General features: G+C 40.7%; 1 protein-coding gene across 1 annotated transcript in view; it reads left to right on the top strand.

Annotated features, from left to right (window-relative positions):
* LOC132095129 (Krueppel-like factor 7) overlaps positions 1 to 20,466 on the top strand; it is a 42,758-nt gene extending 22,292 nt beyond the window's left edge. Inside the window, exons 2-4 of the mRNA XM_059499907.1 lie at positions 4,377 to 4,986; positions 10,071 to 10,194; positions 15,685 to 20,466. Of these exons, the coding sequence (XP_059355890.1) occupies positions 4,377 to 4,986; positions 10,071 to 10,194; positions 15,685 to 15,736 (786 nt within the window). The 3' untranslated portion in view covers positions 15,737 to 20,466. The remainder of the gene's footprint in view (positions 1 to 4,376; positions 4,987 to 10,070; positions 10,195 to 15,684) is intronic.
* Positions 20,467 to 20,827: the final 361 nt, after the last annotated feature.

A 20,827-nucleotide genomic window follows, 5' to 3' on the forward strand; every position in this document is an offset into this window, starting at 1 on the left:
TTTAAAATATAAAAAACACTCATAATAAAAGAGGTCTATAATTCATTATATGAATGAATTGTATTATTAAATTAATAGATAGGACACAAAAAACAGGGTCACTTCATCGACCCATATCCTAATGTTTTCTCTCCTTGTACTTATTGGTGAGTAACACACAAATGCATTTCCGCGGGTGTCGGGTGCTTTTGCTAGCCAAACGTATTGTTTGTTGTCTAAATGTTGCAGTTTAGTGAGAGTGACAGGTTGTGGGAAGGCTAGGGCTACAATTTCAGATGCAATCGTGTCTCGGTAGACTCTTAACAAGTTGCTGACATCTCTTTTGTGAAAGTGAGGTTGCAATGGAAGCGGCCGTTTATTGACTGCGCTGGCTTTGATGGGGAGAATCACAAGCGAGATCAAAAGGAGGTGCGGTAGCTGCTCAGGATTGTACCACACTGATGTTTGCTTTTCACATAAGAGCTCTTCTATTGGTTATTAACTGCTTTACTGAGGCTCTTTTTCATGCTTTTGTTGGGCCTTTTGTTAGGAGGTCTGATTGTAAGAGATTGTAGTTCATTGGTTTTATGGCCACTTATCAATTGGCCATTCGCAACACACACACGCACACTGAGGTTGGCAGTAAATCACAAACTGTGCACAGCCCAATGCTATAACTGTACTGTTTAAATGTCAGGAGTCCCAGCGCGGGGGTGCAGCGGGATGAGCAATGACAGTAGATGAAGTGAAGAGATTCAAGCTTCACTCCATGTGTGTGTTCGACAGCTGTTTTCTTCCACACTCACTTTCCCCTCCCTGGACCCCTGTTAGCCTCCCCACCATTACTCAAACCAACACTCCAACACCAGGATGGCAGTGACAGTTCCCCTCCCCGAGCTCATCCAGCAAGGTGCAAGAACCAAACAGAGAGAGCGGTTGAAAAGGCGAGCGAGATCCGTGAAATCCTATCCATGACGATGAGGGCCTCAGATGACTCTGATGTCCACCCTGCTGTGATGATGGTTTATATGTCATCGGGACAGATAGGATATGCCTCAGACTGCAAATTTGTAGACAGCTCAGTATCTCTCTCGTTGCATGAATAGACAGATCCTGGAGGGAGGTCCTTATGGACTATAGAGTTTTGAAACACTTCTTGAGGTTGATGGAGAGTGCGTGTCACTTGGCACAAGTCGTCTGCAAGAGTTCCAGGGTAATTGTTGTGTCATTAGGGAGGTAATCGTGCAGGAGCCATGGCAGATCCCTAAAAAAAATATCTGAAATAATGTATATGAATGAACATGGTGTGCAAACAGGCCATAAGCCCTTCAATACATGAATGATGCATATTCAGGCTTTCAAGGGGATGTTATGGTCATAAAAGAGCTAATGGCCATGGTAGAATCACAGCACCCTGGGAAATTGTTATGGACTCTGCAGGGTACGGAATGATGGCATATTATAGACAGATTTCATGGCCAGATCATTGGCAACGCCTGTGCATTACTGAACAAAACATTGCCAGAGCTTAAGACAGGTTTTTGCCGGAAGGAACAACTGGCCTGTTCATATTTTTGCATGACATACAATCTTTAACATACATCAAAGAACCATTTTCTTGGGGTTCCTTTTGAATATGTATGGTTCTTGTGCTGACTAGGGTCACAGAAGATTTACTGATGTTACATTATACGTCATTCTGGTCAGCATGTTGGTGGAAAAAGAAGAAAACTGAAGCTCTCTTGGGTTCTCTGAAGCATCAGTTTATGTATAACGTACTACGGCTCAACTAGCTGGCTCAACGGCTCAACCAGCTTGGTGACAAACTAGTGCAGGCTGGGAACATGCTTGCTGTTTTTTTTTTTTTTTTTCAGCAGGGATGAAAAATAAGAAGGTTCTTCTACAGCATTAGACTCTAAAAAAAACTTTTTTTGGAATGTTTAGCAGCAATGCTTTCTACAATCCTAAAAAATGTTAAATAAATATATAAATACAGCACTTTTAACTCAAGTAGTCAGTATATCTTACACACATACAAGCACAAAGACGCACACATACACACTTAGGCTTCCCATCAGCAAATTAACTGAATAAAGAGCCTCTCTTTGCTGGGTCGTTTGAGTGGCTAATTAGTCATCAGCGCATACTGTGTAGGGAGAGAGAGAGAGAGAGGAGTGCAGGAGAGATCGGTTTTGCATCAAGAGGTAGAACTTCAAACGACATCTGATGAATGCCAAAATGCTTAATTAAAATCTACTTGTATGAGCGAAAAATCATCATAATTTCAACCCCAAAAATAGAGAGGGTGTGAAAAAAAATCTGTTTTGTTAGATGCGGGTGGAGATATAAACACATTAGTTTAGATAATGTGCCGACTTTATTATCCAAGCAGGGAGCGGAGACAGCGAGAGGAACTGACTCTGAGCTTGGCGATAATTTCCCCTTTGTGTCTAACTTGGACTGCATCCACATTTGCTAATAACAGTTTTGCGATTCTCCCCCTCGCCTCTCTCTGCCCGCTCTTTGTCTGACATTGCCTCTTAGCGCTGCCTGTGAACCCCCTGGCACTGCATTTATAATAGATGGAGCTCACGGCATACAATATACGAAGGGTATGAAGGGGCTTTCTACACTAGCAGCCAGTCCAGAAGAGTTGATTCACCTCATCTACATTTCCTTTTCTGTTTTTTTTTGTTGTTGTTGTTATTGCACAGATGTGTGTGAAAATATAGTGTGCTTATGCCAAGTTCTTTCAAACCTCTGTCATCTCTCAACGGCATGTTGCTTTAAGCTGCATGACATAGAGAATTTATGCTCTGTGCTTATCAGTGCAGGTTGGGTATGTCCTCCGAGCATCTATTAAAGTAATAAGGATTCCAAAATACACAAGAATGGAATAATTCCAGAGGTGCATGATCTTTCTTGGTTGCTAAAATTCCTGCTCGCTAAAACATGGCTAAAAAAGCCTCAGTGTATGGATAATTCATGCACTTTCCAGGTAGTGCTCAGAATCATAAATAAATGCAGAGCTCACAGGGAGAGCTTGCAGTGGTAAATTGTAGCTGCTGCAGTGGACTGCATTTCTGTTATTTCAGTCTTTGTTGAAGGCTCTGCTATATTGCATAACATGAGTCAAATTGTAGCTATAGTATTAGTGCTGTTCTTTTGGTGTCAACAGTGAGGTCAGAGAAAGTGCACAGGAACCATTTGTTGAATAGTCAATTTTATACTGCAGCAGTAGCTGGGATCGCATTGCATAAGAATTCATCTAATACTATTTCTAACACTTCTGCAATAGGTTTTAAACAGCAACCTCTAAAAAAGGCCTATATGCAGAAGGATTTTCAAACTTTTTGTTGCCAAAGACCTCAAGTATGATCCTATTGAGAGGGATTACCTAAAATATAAAAAAAGAATAGCTGACATATATACATATTATATGTGATGTAGAATTTTTTTCTTACTGTTATTTCTCTTCTAAGTAATAAGCAAAATTGTCAAAATTGTCAAACATTTAATTAATTTCTTGAGTGTGCATGTTTTTTAGACCCCCTAGGGGCCCCCAGACTCCAGTTTGAAAAGCTCATGCAAATGCATATTTCAATTCAGTAAAATAGAATAAAAAGCAGCTTAACAGCAGACAACAGATGCTAGGCAAAATCTTCATTATTAAGGTCTGATGTAAAGGAGATGACAGAATAAGTTAAGATAGGGCATGTACAGCGACTGTAATTTACAGCTGACATGAAGTAAAGAGTTTCAAGCTTTACTCTACTGCTGTTTGACTGCTAAAGTGCTTTTACCGCAACACAGTGAACAGAAGTCTCTAATATCCAAACTGGCCACTGTGACTGGGGAACAATAATGTTGAACCACTGAAAAAGAAACTGCTGAGTGAGCAGTCAGTGAGCCATGATAGCGGTGTCTTTCTCTTCCGTCCTCCCTCTGCCTGCCAAAGTATTCATCAGAGGAAAAACCAGCATGAGGGAAAAGGTATCTTAAGTAATAAGATGCCCATTTCTCGCTCAATAAGCACCATCCGAAATGTGCTATGTTACATGGATAAATACTGTTCCCTCAACCACAGCGAGTAAAATAATTCCACGGATGTTCAGTTTCTCTACCAGAAAATCTTGCCCCCCAGCTGTACTCCAAAATTTTTCTTTCCAAAAGTGTCAATGTAGCAGATTTAATCATTTACACCTTCCATGGTGCGACCAACTGAACCAATCCCAGATGGAAATGTGTTGACGTGCCACGTGTTTCATTGTTGCACATTCAGCTGTAACCAACAGTGTTTTTCAGACAGTTAGCATTCCTTCTGTAAACATCACTGGACTTAAAGAATATTCTGAGGCTTACCATCTCATGTTTATACATTTCTGTTTTTCCTGCAGACATGTCTGGAACTGGAGAGGTACCTACAGACGGAGCCCAAAAGGCTTTCGGAACTCTTCGATGAGGAGCTCGACTGCCTCCTAACACCAGCCTTCATGAAGGGAGACAGCGACGAGGACCTGATGGACCCCCTGCTGCCTGGTTTATCTGATGAGCCCAGCCCGCCACCTCTGCTCGTATCCCTTCCCAAAAACCTCCATGCCCCAGCCAACACCAAGAATACTGAGGCAGGGCTGAAAGAAGCCAGCGGAGGGGTTAATCCCGCCCAGCTAAACGCAGTCACATCCCTCACGCCGCCTTCCTCGCCAGAGTTGGGACGCCATCTTGTCAAGCCTACGCAGACTCTTACCGCTACAGCCGATGGCACACTCACACTGAAATTGGTGGCCAAGAAAGTTGGTCTTGGGGCGGCAAAGCTGGTGGCAACACATTCGCTACCATCGCCACCAAATCGCGGCACACAGAGCGACGGAGAGGGAGGACTGGGAACGGTAGGCGGAGGAGACATTCCAGAGAACAAAAAGAGGGTCCATCGTTGCCAGTTTAATGGCTGTAGGAAGGTTTACACAAAAAGCTCCCACCTAAAGGCACACCAGAGGACACATACAGGTGATTAACTGCACCAATGACATATGTTTTTTAGCATCACGTGTAGCATTTTTAGCTTTCCTAGAAAAAGGTTTCTGGTATATCAAATCCAACTCTGCGTGTAATGAGATGAAGTTTCAGAGTTTGGAAAATGTTCTTTGCCAAGCCTCTGATACTACAGGAGGGCCACAAGAGATCTTGTGAAGCTAACTCGATTTTTGCAGCACAACCCCACAGCAAGATAGCTGGTTTTCTCTCTCCTGCACCTTAATCTCAGACTAAAATGAACCCAGCCACACCATTCAAAACCTGCCAGTGCAGTCAGTAATTGCAAGATGATTGATAGACCGACTGAGCTAAATCTCGTTTCCCAGCTAATTCTGGCTTGCACGCCCGGTGCCGTAGTTTCTGCCCTCTCGCTGAACCTGAGACCGTGTTACACTCTACCGTGGCCCCTAAACCTACTGTGACAGTGGCCTCAATGCAGCGTATCTGGCCCCTGTGGCCAGCTGTTGACTCTGCAGGTTCCAGTGAGTGCTGGTGATGCTAATCGCTTTTGGGCTGACTCTAGTGTATAGACGGCACTTGCGGTTTTGAAAATGAGGGGAAATAGGCAATAGCAAGTAAAAAGAGAAAAATAAAACCCTGAAGAGACATTTTGGCTTGTGGGCTCATCACATTATGTGTTTATCAGAAGACAGATTTATTATTTTAATTGGCTTAATCCTGTTTTTTTCGGTTATCATTTCTGTAGATTACTAAAACAGGGAGATTAAAATTACAACAGGATTTAAGCAAAGCTTACATGTTGTTTAGGTGCACTCCTGACCCTGAAAAAAATGGAATGTTAGTAAATTCTGTAGAAATAAGACATGCATAACATTTTCCAAACTGAATATTTTAAGATAACTTTAGAAGTGACATTGAGATGTTGAGATATCTCAATGTGAGATATCATTACACGGTAATTAACAAATCCTAATAAGGTGAACAATTTTCTCATGAAGATGAATTACATTATGTAATATTACATTATGTTAGAGACAGATTTTGTTAAGCATTCATTAATCAGCTGGCAAAATAACAAATCCAACAAAGCTAATGACTAGATTTGACTGGATGCTTCCAAAAGTTTACCTAAGAACCACTGCATGTCCAGATGTTTTAAAACTTCACATTAAAATTGACTGTGTTCAAAAACATCTAGACAGTGAGAAATGGATGGAGCAGAATGCTGAAATCTTGACATGTATGAAATCTTTTTAGAACTATTTTTATCTTGATGCTGTCTTTACAAAAAATAAAATAAAAAAATCCACAACCCCTCATGCCTAAGAATGCTGAAAAAATACAACCACGCTTTCTCGAATAGAAAACAAAAGCACATTGAAGCATGTAATGTTAGCTGCATCACAGAGTTTTATTCTGATTGTTTTAATATACAGATACATTTGATCAGGTGTCAGAAGTCACTCAAGTAATTAATCACATTCACAGTTGATCACGTATCTTCATAAATATGCAGAGCAGCCATGAAGCATAATGACATTGTCCAACTTTGCAACTCTCAGTACCTCCAAAATCTAGAAAATAATAGCTTAACGCCACTCTGTCCAGAGGAAATGTAATTAACCACACCGTACACACCTAGGACACTGTTGGGAGGGAAGGATGCTTCATGTTTTGGAGGGTGTTCGTTGCTAGGAGACTATATCAAAAGACTGTAATAGGTTGATTATTTGCAGCTGTAGATGCCAATTGAAGCATCAATATGCCAAATCAATCTCACCTTTCCCGTACCCTCTCTGGGTACAGTTGGTGTTGCCAGGCAACTACATCATGCATATCTAAAGCAAGCAATAATTGGTTGGTATTGCAGAGTGTCCATAGGTTGCATACCGACTGGATGGCTTTTTCTCCCTCTCTTCTCTCCTTTAATACTCTCTCTACCTCTCTCAGCTGGTTGCTAGGCGACTCTATCATGCATCCATGACTCTCCAAGTTATAATTGGCCTGTGTTATGGTTGCATTGGTTGCAGGTCCAAGCCTGCCTCGCTGCTGTCAGACGGCAAGACAGGGAAGGAAATAAAGAGGGGGAAGAAGGGTGCTACGGCATAAGGAGGGAGCCAGCGTGAGGGGGTCTTTGGCCAATTATTGTGAGTGTAGTGCGAAACGTTTGACACGAGTCACAGTCACAGACACAAGAGCAGACGTGGCAATATTTTGTCCAACTGATTTTATAAATTGAAGGAGCTCAAGGACAAGCAAACATAATAAAATAAACCTCAAGGCACTTTGACCGGCTGTTTGTCTGTGTGCGTGTTGCCTGGCAGAGAAAGATGAGAGATGTCAAAGAAGGCCCGCTGCTTGTTTGCAGTATTCCCATAGGTGAACCAAGTATGTTGTATTATATTTAAAAATCCTCCTCTCTTTGTCATCTAAAGTAAAAAAAAATATGTCTGTGGGGGATAGAAAGAGGAAACGGTCAGACATCTTACTTGGAGTCGTTTTCCTAGCCGCTGTTGCCTTGTCATTCTTTACTTTGTATTGCATCATAAGAGACTTCCAGGACCGAACAAGTGATGTAGTGGTAAACCCGACATTATGTCATCCTTTACCTCATATTGCATCATAAAGCTAAAAAACGAGACAGGATAAATAGCTGAACAGACTTTGATTTCATTACAGCAATATGTATGCTCAAATCAACTGCATAAATTTTTGAGATATGAAATATTGCAAAAGCAAATTCCTTCCACTTTCTCCACATCTTACTGGATAATATTTTCCTCACAAGAAAAAGGAAAGGAGAAAGGAAAATAACAGACTGTAATCATTTCCATTCCTCTCTATGATTTTCTCCGTTAGTATCCAGAGTCCATCGTGGAGGTTCAGGCACTTCCTTGCTGAAAGACTAGCATAGAAAGACATGAGTTCCCCTCCCCTCTCTCGTCTCTGTCGCTCCTCCTTCCATCTCCTTTTCTCTCGCCTCGTCTGTCCTACCCCCAGGTTCCCGCAGGTCACCGTGAGCGGTCCCCCCAGGAGGGAGGGGGGGGAGTAGAGCGCAGTCTCGGGAGTACCCCCTGGCCTGCGAGGGGCGATGGGGGTATGTGACGAGTGGGGCAGGGCCGAGGGACGTGGGAACAGGAGCGAGGCCGGTGGAGTGATTGCAGATGAGCGACACCTGCGACACTTACTGGTCTCGAGTCCCACGGAGGAGATGGAGGGATATAAAAACGGAGCGACGACAGTGACGGACGAGAGAGGACCAGGCCTGGGTTTTAGTTTGTGTTTTGATTTTGATTTGTGCGCGACAGTCGTCCGCGAGGGGCTGTTGCGCTGTTTTATGTTTATTTTGTAATTAAAGTTTCAGTTGATTGTCCGCCGGTTCCCGCCTCCTTCTTCCCGAAGATTACGGAGTTTTTATTCATTACAGGATGATCTTAGATTGGTTGAGTAAGATCATTTGATTAATTACCAGTAATCAAAAACCAAAAATCTGTCTGCTCATCCATCCATCTGTGCGTCCATCTATCAATTTATCTGTGGCCTAATGGTTAGAGAGACGGACTAGTTACCCGAAGGTGACCGGTTTGAGTCTCAGTACTGGCAGGAGTTGTAGGTGGGGGGGAGTGAATGAACAGCGCTCTCTTCCACCCTCAATACCCATGGCTGAAGTGCTCTTGAGCAAAGCACTGAACCCCCAGTTGCTCCCTGGGCGCTGGATATATAGCTGCCCACTGCTCCGGGTGTGTGTTCATGGTGTGTTCACTTCTCACTGTCTTGTGTGTGCAATTGGATGTGTTAAATGCAGAGCACCAATTCTGAGTATGGGTTACCATACTTGGCAAATGTCATGACTTTCATTTTCTTTCACTTTCATATGTCAATCCATACATCTGTATGTCTGGACTGACTATCCAAGGTACATAAAAATGCATACAAACACCATCGAAAAGAACCACTTGGAAAATCTAAGCATCCACCTAGTAATGCTCGAACAACTGCTTATAATGCCCTAGCAACCTACCAACTTTGTCTGACTTATTTTAATAAATCTAACAATCATTTTAAACTTCAGACAAGGCTTTGACAAGCCAACATAATGTCTCAAAAAACTAAACTTAAACCTAACTAAAGGATTAAAATGAGCCTACATGCCTAATATCATGTTTTTATTGAAGAAATAAATTACCAACGTGGTGGTCATCCTAGTTTAGAAGCATGGTTAGCATCAATTTAGTGAACAACTATTTCTAAATGGGCAACTTCAAATTTAATGGAGCCTTACTCTAGTTAGGAAGATTGGTGCACACATTGATTGCTGGAAAAGCTGGCAGCTCTTGCGCTGTGAATATGGCATTGTTTCCTATTAAGCGTCATTAAGACCCCAATTATCATTACCACCTCCAGATCTGAATCAGTGCCATCGACACCCTCCCCATACCCACCAAAGCCCCAGGCTGGAGGCCGTTCTGTTCCCCAGGAACACTGCAACTGTGCTGGGACCCTGTCTTCGGTGCTGAAACCCCCCTTCCTCCCTCACTAAAGGCCATATTTTAAATCTGAGGCATAAAAGTACGGCATGTGGAATTTGGTATCTCCTTTCCCATCTGTTTAATTTCATTAGAATTTCAGAGCTCACTGGAAGGGTGGAGAACATTTAGCACAAATGGCTTCATTTTGGATACTTGACTTTGGGTTATGAATTCGTTCTGTTATGGTGACTGAGCACATTTAGGCAGCTCCTATTCAATTTAAGAAAAGATGGAAAATGACCCTTGATCGAATAATGTCAGAAAATGATCGCCTCCATATATTGCCAGAGAAGACAGCATTTTTCATGTTTCGTCGACTCAGAATGTATAAGATTTGGGATACAGAGATGCGATTGGTTGACCAGGAGAGAAAGCAAGAGCGATCTGATTGGCTGGCTTGGATGTGTGATTGAGAGAAACAGTAATGAATGATGTAGATAATGGAACTGCTGACGGTGCACACAGTGGCACAGTGGCTGCCTCGCTCCAGAGGTGCACCATCTGTGTAGCTACAGTTGTGTGTGAATGGTGAAGCAGGGATTAAATGATGTGTGTTTGTGCATGCAGGTGAGAAGCCTTACAAATGCTCCTGGGAAGGCTGTGAATGGCGTTTCGCACGAAGTGACGAACTGACGAGGCACTACCGCAAACACACTGGTGCCAAACCTTTCAAGTGCAACCACTGCGACAGGTAAGAGACACACCGCAAAAGCTACAATGCTAGCTCACAATAAAAGTATGCACATATTTAACCCTTTTTAGTTCTTTAATACCCCCCCGACCGACGCGCGCACACACACACCCTCAAGCACACTAGTCCACAGTCCTCAAGCATCCATAAACAAATTCCTCAAGTTATGAGTCCACAAGAGTAAACTCTCTCCCTTAATAAGAACCAATCACCCCTCCCTTCGCTCTTGTTTTCTCGAATTCTCTCTGATGACATGCACATAGCCATACTGCATCGGCCTCATTGGAAGTTAGTGTAGGCTCAGTTCCCTGCTGAATAACTCATTCACAGTCTGGTCCTGTGATACCCATTACCGAATTACTGCGAATATCTCCTTCTCACATTCGGTTCCACTTTCCTCCGTCCTCCCATCGGTACAGCGTATGCCCACACTATGGCTTGAGTGCAGGGAAAAAGAGAAGTTACAGGCATGGGTATGCATTCCAAGGTAAAAGAGTTATATAACAGTAATATAAAAGAGCTGGGGAGAGGCACAGGATGAAATGGATGCACGTAGGGCTCTAGAGGAAAGACGCAGCATGTTTGATGAGGTTTTTTTTGACTGAATACTGAAACATCAGCACACAGTAAGAGTTTTTTGTAGGAAGTTATGTAGAGTAACTAATCGCCATTTGCATACTATTAGAAATGCACTGATGTTCCAATTCTTGTCAATACAACAAGCCAGCAATTATTCTGATGTTATTGCTGACAGATGATAAATGAAATGCATTTTGTCTAAAGAAATTAAATGAAACTGTAAAGGCCCTTTCACACCAAGAATGATAACTATAAAGATAACTATATTAGCATCCACATCAGCGAAGGATATCATCTGTGTATTCTAAGCACAAGCTTGTCTGCCACTTTAAATTCTCAAGCTCCTTATAGCAGAATGGATTCAGATTGGGTGTCGATGTTTTTATCGTTCATCAGCTGGAAAAAAATCCTTCTGAAATTGATTTCAACGATATCATTTCTCTGTAACTTTTTCATTATATCTGTGGTGTGGAATCTATTCTGTGCTATTCTTTAATACTGAGAAGAGTTTTTTGTTCTGAAAGTACCAACAAATTACTTTACTTTGAGTGCACAGAAGTATGCAAATTTGGATTCAAACTTCTCAATAATTATTTAAACAATGTTCCCACACCTTTTGACCACTGAATTGTTCATGACTACTATGTAAGGATTTTTTTAATCGCTTAAATCATACAAATTGCACTCCCAAAGAGCAAATTTCTTTCTAACAAAATATTTTATAGCTGAACATATAGTAAATACATTTATACATTCTACATGATACAGGTTTTTCAAGGAAAAAATGGAAACAGAAAAATCACAAGTTAAAAATTCCTTTATATTTCATAGTTCTCTGTTTTCCGTGACTGTAGGATCCCCGTTTGAATCTTTTAGGGCAGACACACAATGCAGAGGCAGCGTGGTGAACATGTGTTTGTGTTGATGATAAAGAGGTGAAGAGAACAGCAGAGAAAAAGAGAGATTTGCATTAGCATGGGGAGAAAGAGTGATAGCCTGTCAGGTGACAGTATTAAGAAGCTGTCACTCGGGCCTGGCATGCGGGCAGCAATTACACAGTGGAGGCCGCGTGCCCACTGAGCCAGCTCCAGGTGGAAGCACTATTAGACACGGCTCCCTGTCTCGCCGTCGGCATCAAACCAACCTCACTGCAGCCTTTTGAAAGTTGTCCATTGAACATTTCTCTGCTCCACCGATCCCAGCGGACTAGGGCTGCCTCTGTTCTTCAGACTGCTGCTGACACCTGAACAGCACTGTTTTCCCTCGGGCGCAGCCGAGTACGTGAACTCTCTGGGGGAAGGCATGGGGAAATCTGTGTCCCTACACTCATTACTCAGTGTTTGGCAGCTATTGCATGACAAAAGGAGGAGGAGCTGGCTTGGATAAGCAAATCTGCATCGACAATTCTTTCTCCCTCATGTCAAGTATAAACAAAGGCATCTTCTGAATTTGGAGTTTAGCAAATTAGCAATTTAGCTCCGCTGCAGAATCCGCACAGATAGACCCCCATCATTCCCTGAGAAGCATTTATAAGCTGAGCCCTCCTGTTACTCGCTTTCAATACTAAACCTTGAAGAATCTCTTTGGGGAGCACATCCATATTTAGTTGTGCATTGCATTATGGGTGTTGTACACTATATAGAGTGAAAAAAGTATAACAAGTGTAAACAGCGATGCTGCTGGGATGTGAAAGTGACCTTGTGCAGCATTATTGCTCTTCAATGGGACAACAATCAAGAGTAATGTGTAGGAATGACATCAGGAGGCGGTACTGTAGAATCTGGTGGCAGGAAGGATGCCCAGTTGAATCTGGATGGAATAAACCAGTGTCTAAAGTTGATTCAGTGTGCACTCTGTTGAAAACGTGCAAAATTGCCCATTATGGTCTTCAGTTTTGCAACTGTCCTGTTTTTTGGCATTGCCTCAGGTCAGTGCAGGGTCCAGAGTCCAGTAACAGAGCTAAACTTCCTGATCTAGAATAGAATAGAATAGAATAGAATAGAGTAGAACAACACACAATGTTCGCATTTATTCCATAATTTGGTATAGTGCCAGACATTTGCAACTGTGTTAAGTAACACAGATGGTCCCTCTGGGGCAACCTGAGGTTAAAAGTCTTGCTCAAGACTATAACAGTGATTGTTGAACCTACAACCTTTTAGTTCAGCATTAATAACCTATGCTCTTTAAAGAGACAGTTTACCAAAAATTACATTCTGTCATCATTTACTCACCTTTATATTGTTCCTAACCTATACAATTAAGTTCATGTACTAAAATGACTAAAACTGAAAGATAATTGAAAGTTAAATTTACAAACATAAAAATAAAAGCTGACTGACTGATTAATAAATACTATTCTTTATTTATTTATTTATTTATTTATTTTATTTCGAACAACAACCAGTAAAATAAGAAAAATAAAAATAAAATATGAACATACAACCATTGTATTACCACATAAACGCAATATCAAAAAAATGAATAAAAATAATACTATAATAATAATAAATACTATAATAGTATATAAACACTAAAATGATACAGGCTCCAAAATTACTCCATACATCTCAACTACATCACTATGTAAAGTCTTCTGAAGCCATACAAGTTTAAATAAGGAAAAATTTAATTATTTGGTGAATTTTGTTCTTCTAAATATAATTCTTACATCCATATTTTCAAATGTGATATGGTAATACTAGTATTTCTAAGTCAAAACAATGTAGACTGAAACAAAAAAGGTAACTATGAATAGGAAATAAAGAAAGAAAACAAACGCATTAAAAAAGGTTTAAACATTAAAATTAAATTAAAGGCATACAAGTTTGGAACTGCATATGTTGTATTGTTTCTCTCTTCTAGGTGTAATTACTGACTGCACGTGTGTTTGTGTTATCGTCACAATGGGTTATGAGGAGCAACAGTCATGGGCAGTCTAACAGTAAATACAGTCAGCCAACACATACACAGTCTTACTGTCTCACAGTCACACACACCAGTGTATTGGGCATCATTAATCCTGCCTAATCAAGCACAGCCCCCTGTCGAGTGTTGAGAGAGGTTGAGTGAGAGGTGGGAGGAGGGGTATGAGATCTAAGGGTGTGCCAGCTGGTGTAGCAGCCACTTACAGTGAGTCACAGGACCATCTGTCCAGTCGCTCTGCCTTGCCTCCACACACACACACACACACACACACACCTAAAAGACTAGTCACACCAAGATTGATGCAAATCACAAACGAAAATTTAACCGAATGTAATATACAATGTCATCAGGCTCAGCCAAAAATTCACATACCTGAATGAAAAGAAAATGTACAACTGTCATTCGCATAAAACAAATCCACTGCCAGATGCTGATTGATCAATACTGCAGTCCAATTGCGTTCAAATGAAACAATATAAGAAATAATATAAAAAAGCTGTTATAGCAGGAATGGTAATGGTTGGGGATATGGGCTTAATTGCCGTGAAAATAATGTCAGCAATGTCACAGTGTTTCCTTTGGTTCTGGAAATATTTTCCCCCATTCATTTTTCCCATTAGAACTTAGAAAACATTAAAAACATTAACATTAGTAACCATTAGAACATTAGAAAAAAAAAACTCAATAATGGATATAATATGGCTTTTATGAGTGAAGAACTGTGAATGCCAAAACAATAGTACAATATAAAAACACTGATTTGTAGAAATGTGTGATTTGTAAAAAATAATTACAAAATATTCATCAATCTTTTTCAGGGTTCATGAGTAGTGAACTGCGATTCATGAGTAGTGAACTGCGCTTTTTCACTTGGACAATGTCAATTAAATACTTTTTTTAATTTATTTATTTTTTGCTTTTTTTCATAACCTCAGAGCTCGTGGTAGGTCCATCTTGAAATGTTTCTATGGAATTGTAAAAAATAGAGTAAATGAATGGGATTGTAACTTCTAAAACCTGGCTTTTGTACTCCATAGAACTTAAGCCCTCATTGAGCATATAAGTATGACTGATCATTACAAATATGATCAAAGGAATTTAGAGAATAACTTTCAGAGAATACTGAAAAAAACTGTTCAAAACAGAATTCTGCTAAGCAACTGGGGAAAATCACCAGGATGCCTCATCTGAAAACCAGCTGTGTCTACCTGTAGATGTACATCCTTCTTCCACCTTAATTTCTGTTTTGGCTCCTTCCCAACCAAAAAGCAAAAGAGGAGTTAACACTGTGGCTCTTGACTAGTTAATAATGGATACAGCCAGAGGCAAATTGAAATTATAATTCTCCACTCCTTTCCAACTCTCTACACTCTAAGTTTCTATTCATTAAAGTTAAGATTCCATTTCAAAACTATAGCAGTAATATTGCAATCCTCATAGCCGCATAAATGTAACACAGACATGGCATCACAACACCATATTTTCCAAGCATATTTATGTATTGCTCCTATCAGCAGTGGCTACATGTGAGCTTTATTGATGATGACACAAAAAAGCCCACGGCCCACAACAAGAAACCAACCGCCATGACTCAAGTGCTACATAACTAATGCAGCCACACAGTTTAAACAATACCATTTCACCTCCAGCCTCGAAATAATTTCTTAATTCAAACAGGCTCGTCGTGATTTGTGGTCACACTCCCAAAAAATGATTTCTTTCGCAAGGCTCGGCACAGACTTCCCTGCTAACTGCATTGGCAAGATATGCGTTCGAAACGATCTGTCACCAGTTTTAGAGCAAAAAGCTGGCAATGCTTAAATTTTTTTTTTTTTTTTCAAACGCCAAATGTTGTTTTCTCTGTTCCATCTGCAAAGCCACCACACGTCTTCCAAGAAACTCAGACTGCGTCCCTCTTTAGTGCGATGATAACTGTGTTTCCTTAAGTGAATCCAGGCTAACTCTGTCTCCTTCTCTTCACAGATGTTTTTCCCGGTCTGATCACTTGGCTTTGCACATGAAGCGACATATCTAAGGCCGAGGGAGACGGGAGAGAGAGAGTGAGAGAAAACGAGTGAGAACAAAGAGGAGAACAGGTGTGCACTGCCCAGACGGGAACATTCACAACAGACTTTGAGTGCACATGAGGGGTCTGGCCGCAAACGCCACCAGGAGGAACATGTGAGGCAGTGTGGGCAAACGTTGTTGGATACTAAAAGTCTAAAAGACTTTTCATCAGCGATTAGCCATGCCTTACCGAATGCTAGCTTGGAGGTCAGACACTGCCAAACACCACCGTTTTTTTTTCTGTCATTCTCTTTGTGTACAGTAAATCAACCATTAGCATGGAACGGATACTCAACACTACATGTATAAAACCGAAACACACATGCCATTCATCACGTAACATAACGGTTCTACCAGAGAATCATGTTCAGTGTAATTTCTGGAACTTCCTTTATCTTTTTCCAAGGACACATCACAATAACCAACCTGCAGCTATGTCGTATACAGCAAACAACCAAACACGGAAAACAACATTTGCCAATACGTTCTGAGGAGTGACCAATGGAGCAAGCGGCCAAAAGCAACGCCCGGCCCCCGAAGTAGGCTCTGCGTGGGAAAAAATGAAAAACAAAAAAATACGGCAACGCTCAGGATGTGTGCTGACTTCTCGTACTCATCGCTCAGGAGCGAACTCTTCTCTGCTCTTCACGCCCGTCACCTCATGGGCGAACTAAATGATGCGCAGCGACACTTTCTTGCCTTTGTTTTTTTTTAAAGACAGTGTTAAAAAGATGGTTTGTTTTCCTTCTGAGCTGAAATGTCTTTAAGAAGTAAACTTCTAAAAAAAAACAAAAAAAGTAAAAACTTGCTTTGTGAACAAGCATAAACGTGCACACACGGGCAACGGGAGGTAACTGTGAGCCCTTCTCAGTATGCACAAGGTTCAGTGACTGCTATCTGACACTGAAAGGAAACGTTTGAAGCATAAGACGGGAACAGAACAAAATCAGGATTGCTGGCTTGGTATGAAAAGACAGAGGTCTTCTGTTTTTCATTTTGCTTTGCTCTGATTTGATCCGGGAAAAACAAACCAGAGCATGTCGGCACGGACCTTCTTTGCCGCTCTCTTGACACTGAAAAAAGTTATTTTGCTTTGTGTTGATACTGGCACCCGTGTAAGAACGTAGTAGTCCGGTGCCCCAGAGGAAGCCAATGGAGGAAGCATTATGGGAGGGGGGATAGGACAGCTGGCAGGATGTTTGACTCTCAGATTGGAGCACCTGCTGGGATCAGGATCCAAAAGAACTTGGTGGCATCAGCCCAGATTAACTTTGCCTGTTTCGTATCCATTGTCTGCACTGATTTTTTCAATGTTCTCTGTGCTTTTTTTCATACAGTCAAAAAACGTTCAAAAACAAAAATAAAAAAGCATAAAATCAAAAAAACTACTCGGAGGGAAAAAAACAGAAAACAAAAAATGCATAAAAAAAAACTTCACACACACCACAATACAGAAAGAACAGTTTCTTTGCTCTTGCCTTTTTCCTGAGAAAAACTAAAGAAGAAAAAAAAAGTAGAAAAATAATTACCAAGTTAATGAACAGCGTTAAAATGAAACACTGCATGGCAGCCTCTTTCAGACAGATACACACACTCGCACACATACATGCACAGCTTGCCTCTCAGCATTATTTGTTTTGCACCGAAATCTTCACAGCAGGATTTTAGCAATTGTTGTTTTGTAGGATTGCGTTCCATCCAGACGTCAGGCGTTAAATCGAGAGCTCGTTTGTAATTTTTTTTTTTGCTAAACCGGGCCTAGGTCTAGCTCCGTTAACAACCAGCTTCTAAATCACGGGTGACTAAATATATATTATTGTGCCCAAGGTTGTGAAGCATGTCATGGCATGGCAATCAGGGCGTTTCCCTGCTGACCCGTGTTTCATAGTCATCGCAGACTCTACTAAACGATCCCAGAGTGTCCCTCAGGGAACCGCCAGAGATTAACGATTGGCACCAAAACTCTCATTGCAACATTGCCCATGAGTGAAGGGTCTGTGCCTTTCTCTTGGTTTGAGGCCTGCTGAAGGCAACTCTTCTATCACACGCACACACACTCACACATACACAGACTCACACACGCTGCCACTTCTGTTTGACCACAACTACACGTTAGATATCAGTTGTCATTATTAGTTGATTTATTTTTATTTCCTTGTCATTTTCTCCATTGAAATGCAAAGTCATGCCAAAATTGACAAAACAAGAGGTGAATTGCTTCATCTCCACTATTGTACAATCAGTTGTGGTTTGTGGCACTTTTTTCCGCAAGAAGCGGCCTGTTTATGTGATGACTGTATGTATGAGTTTCTGTAAAGCAAGCAAGCAGGATGTAATGATACAGTGTCATAATGATGTGCTCTAATTCCACAAATGGAGCAATTATTGACAGTGTACAGCATTCTACATGTGTCACATAAACTTTAAAGCTTTGAATGGGTTACATTTCTGTTTTGCTTGTAAGTAGCGGTGATGAGAAGCTACGTTTGTTCCACACTGCTCTACTTTACTCTACAAAATGACAATTCTGCTTATTCTTTCAGTCACCATATGGGATAGAACAGCAGGAACCTAAAAAAATGCTTCATATCATTTTTGAAACCGACAAACAATGAAGCCAATCTTCAAATCAACACTGAAGATATAAATATAAATACTGCCTGTTTAAATACAGTGCAAAGCAAAGTTAAATGCAAAATTTCAAACAATACTCCTTTTTTGCCAACATGCTCCAGACGTTACCAAATAAATACAGAATAGGCCAATCAGATTCATTAGCAGGCAGCATGATATATATATTACCTTACATATCAATGCCATTTGAAACCCCTGATATCTCACTCTCACGACAGCAGCGGTCCATGCAATCGCACAGGTTTCTGATGCATACTTTGCCCAAAGATTTACACATTTGCAAATAAACTGCTGGGTGATGAAAGAGAGACATTTGTGTTTAACTTTATTCTCACAGTATCTCTTCTGCCCTACACCAGCTTCCTATGATTTGTTCTTGAACGTCTAGGTGACCATTGACTTGGTCTCAAATATGTGAGCTTGTAAAATACAGTTTGAATGCAAAGTTGAGGATGAGTTTAGAGCCTAACGTGAAGTTCAAACAGCTAATTAGTCGTATCGGTTCTAGCACTTCTATAGTCAGGAATGTCTTTAGGAATCGATTTTAAAGCGATCATTCACACAATCCTAACACAGTTCTGATTTAGCTGTACAGAAGACCACTTTATCTACCGCGAGTTTCCATAGGACTTTGAAACGGAGATAATTCTGTGGCAGAGCATTTTACATGACAGTAAGAATGTTTGTCAACATTCTAAGGGAACAGTTTTAAGTGTACTAGATCTGGGCACTCTTCCAGTGAAGCTCCCTTCCCAAGCCGTTTGCTTTTTTCAGCTTCAAAGAGGCTTTTGGCAGCTTAAATTTTGTACAAAAAGATGCTTGAAACATCACAAGGGAATTTTATGACTAAAGGTCAGAGGTGACAACTTTTTCATTTTTTATTATCTGTATTGGAACAACATTTCACTGCATAACACTCTTCATTGTTACAACTAGCTTAGTCTGTTTAAATGACACTGCTGTCAAATGTCTACATAACATTTAGTGGCATTTCAAGATGCACTTATCACAAGAACATGGGAACAATTCATTCTTCTGCTTAATAGAAAAGGCTTGTAGATTCATGGCATAACATACATTGTCTTTTTAGTCAACAGTGCATCAAACAAAGTCTGCTGTTCTGCATATATATATATATATATATATATATATACTCAAATACTCATCCATAGGGTTCCCAGTCACTCACAAACAAAGGTGAGCACATTTTTTTGTCTTGAGATATACTGCATCTTGAAGTGCGTCTGTATCCGTGTTTGTCCAAACTTGATATGTCAGTACATAAGGTTTTCACCGGGTCTTTCCCTTTTGCTTTTTGAGTTCCTCACCTCCCATCCCCAGTCTATCCCACCCTGCACCTGCAGAACCACAATCACTTCCTGAAAACTCTATCCCTTCAGCTTCATCCCGCAGTTATGCATTAGCAGCAGTCAGCGATCTCTTACCTATGTATGTCCCTAGACATCACTAACCAGGGAGCAACCGGCCAACAACAGACCTCAATGCTTTCACAGGTGCTCTCCCTCTCTATCTCTTATCCAAACATGGATCTCGCAGACAGCCACCAGTTGGTAGAGCAGGTACAAATCTGAAAAAGAAAGGAAGGAAAAAATAGAACGGTTATGTGCCACCTTGATTTATCTGTATGGAAGTAGGACGACATTTTGCCATATGTAGGCTGAAGCATGTAGTTTCTCGCTAGAGCAGGGACCCTCATATTCACTGTCCTCTCTTTCCCTCGCCACATCACTAACACTCCACCCCCTCACTTCCTGTAATCTTCACACTCTTTCTCTCCGTTTTTTTTCTATTCTGTTCTTTCCTTGTGTGTTTTTCTTTATTGGTTCTTTTGCTGTACAAAGTGTTTAAAATATTATTATTTGTATGATATAATGTTAGTATGGTAATGTTCTTTATTAAGGAAGAAGATGAAATTTATTTTTGTTACTGGTCTGTTTCATAATTCTTTTTTAAATTGGTATTGTAAGATATCTATGCAAGAACTGTTCAGTGGAGCATTTTTATTTAAGAATGTAATAAGTGTAATAAATGGTAGAATCTGAATGCCTCAGACTGACATTTCCTGTGACCAGAAAGAAGAAATACTTTGACAGCGAGTGAGAGAAACGCAGTCTTGTCATAACCTTTTATAACCTTTGGTGGAGTTCTTTCAAATAGCCAAGACTCATTACTAGACCGTTTTTGTCAGAGAAATCACCACATTGTGATAATGGCTCTGTGTACATTGGCTCAAAATGACTTTTTTTTTTGTGTCCACGGTTCATTGGAATTGGAAATCCGAACACAATTTCAATCCAACACCAGCGCAATTTTTTTTTCTACACCACTAAAGAATATCAATACTGTGTTTGTGGAACTAATGGTCACTCTTTTTTAAACCCTTTGTTAAACTTAATCCACTAAA

Source organism: Carassius carassius, chromosome 19 (assembly GCF_963082965.1).
Source record: "Carassius carassius chromosome 19, fCarCar2.1, whole genome shotgun sequence".
Lineage (NCBI taxonomy): Eukaryota > Metazoa > Chordata > Actinopteri > Cypriniformes > Cyprinidae > Carassius > Carassius carassius.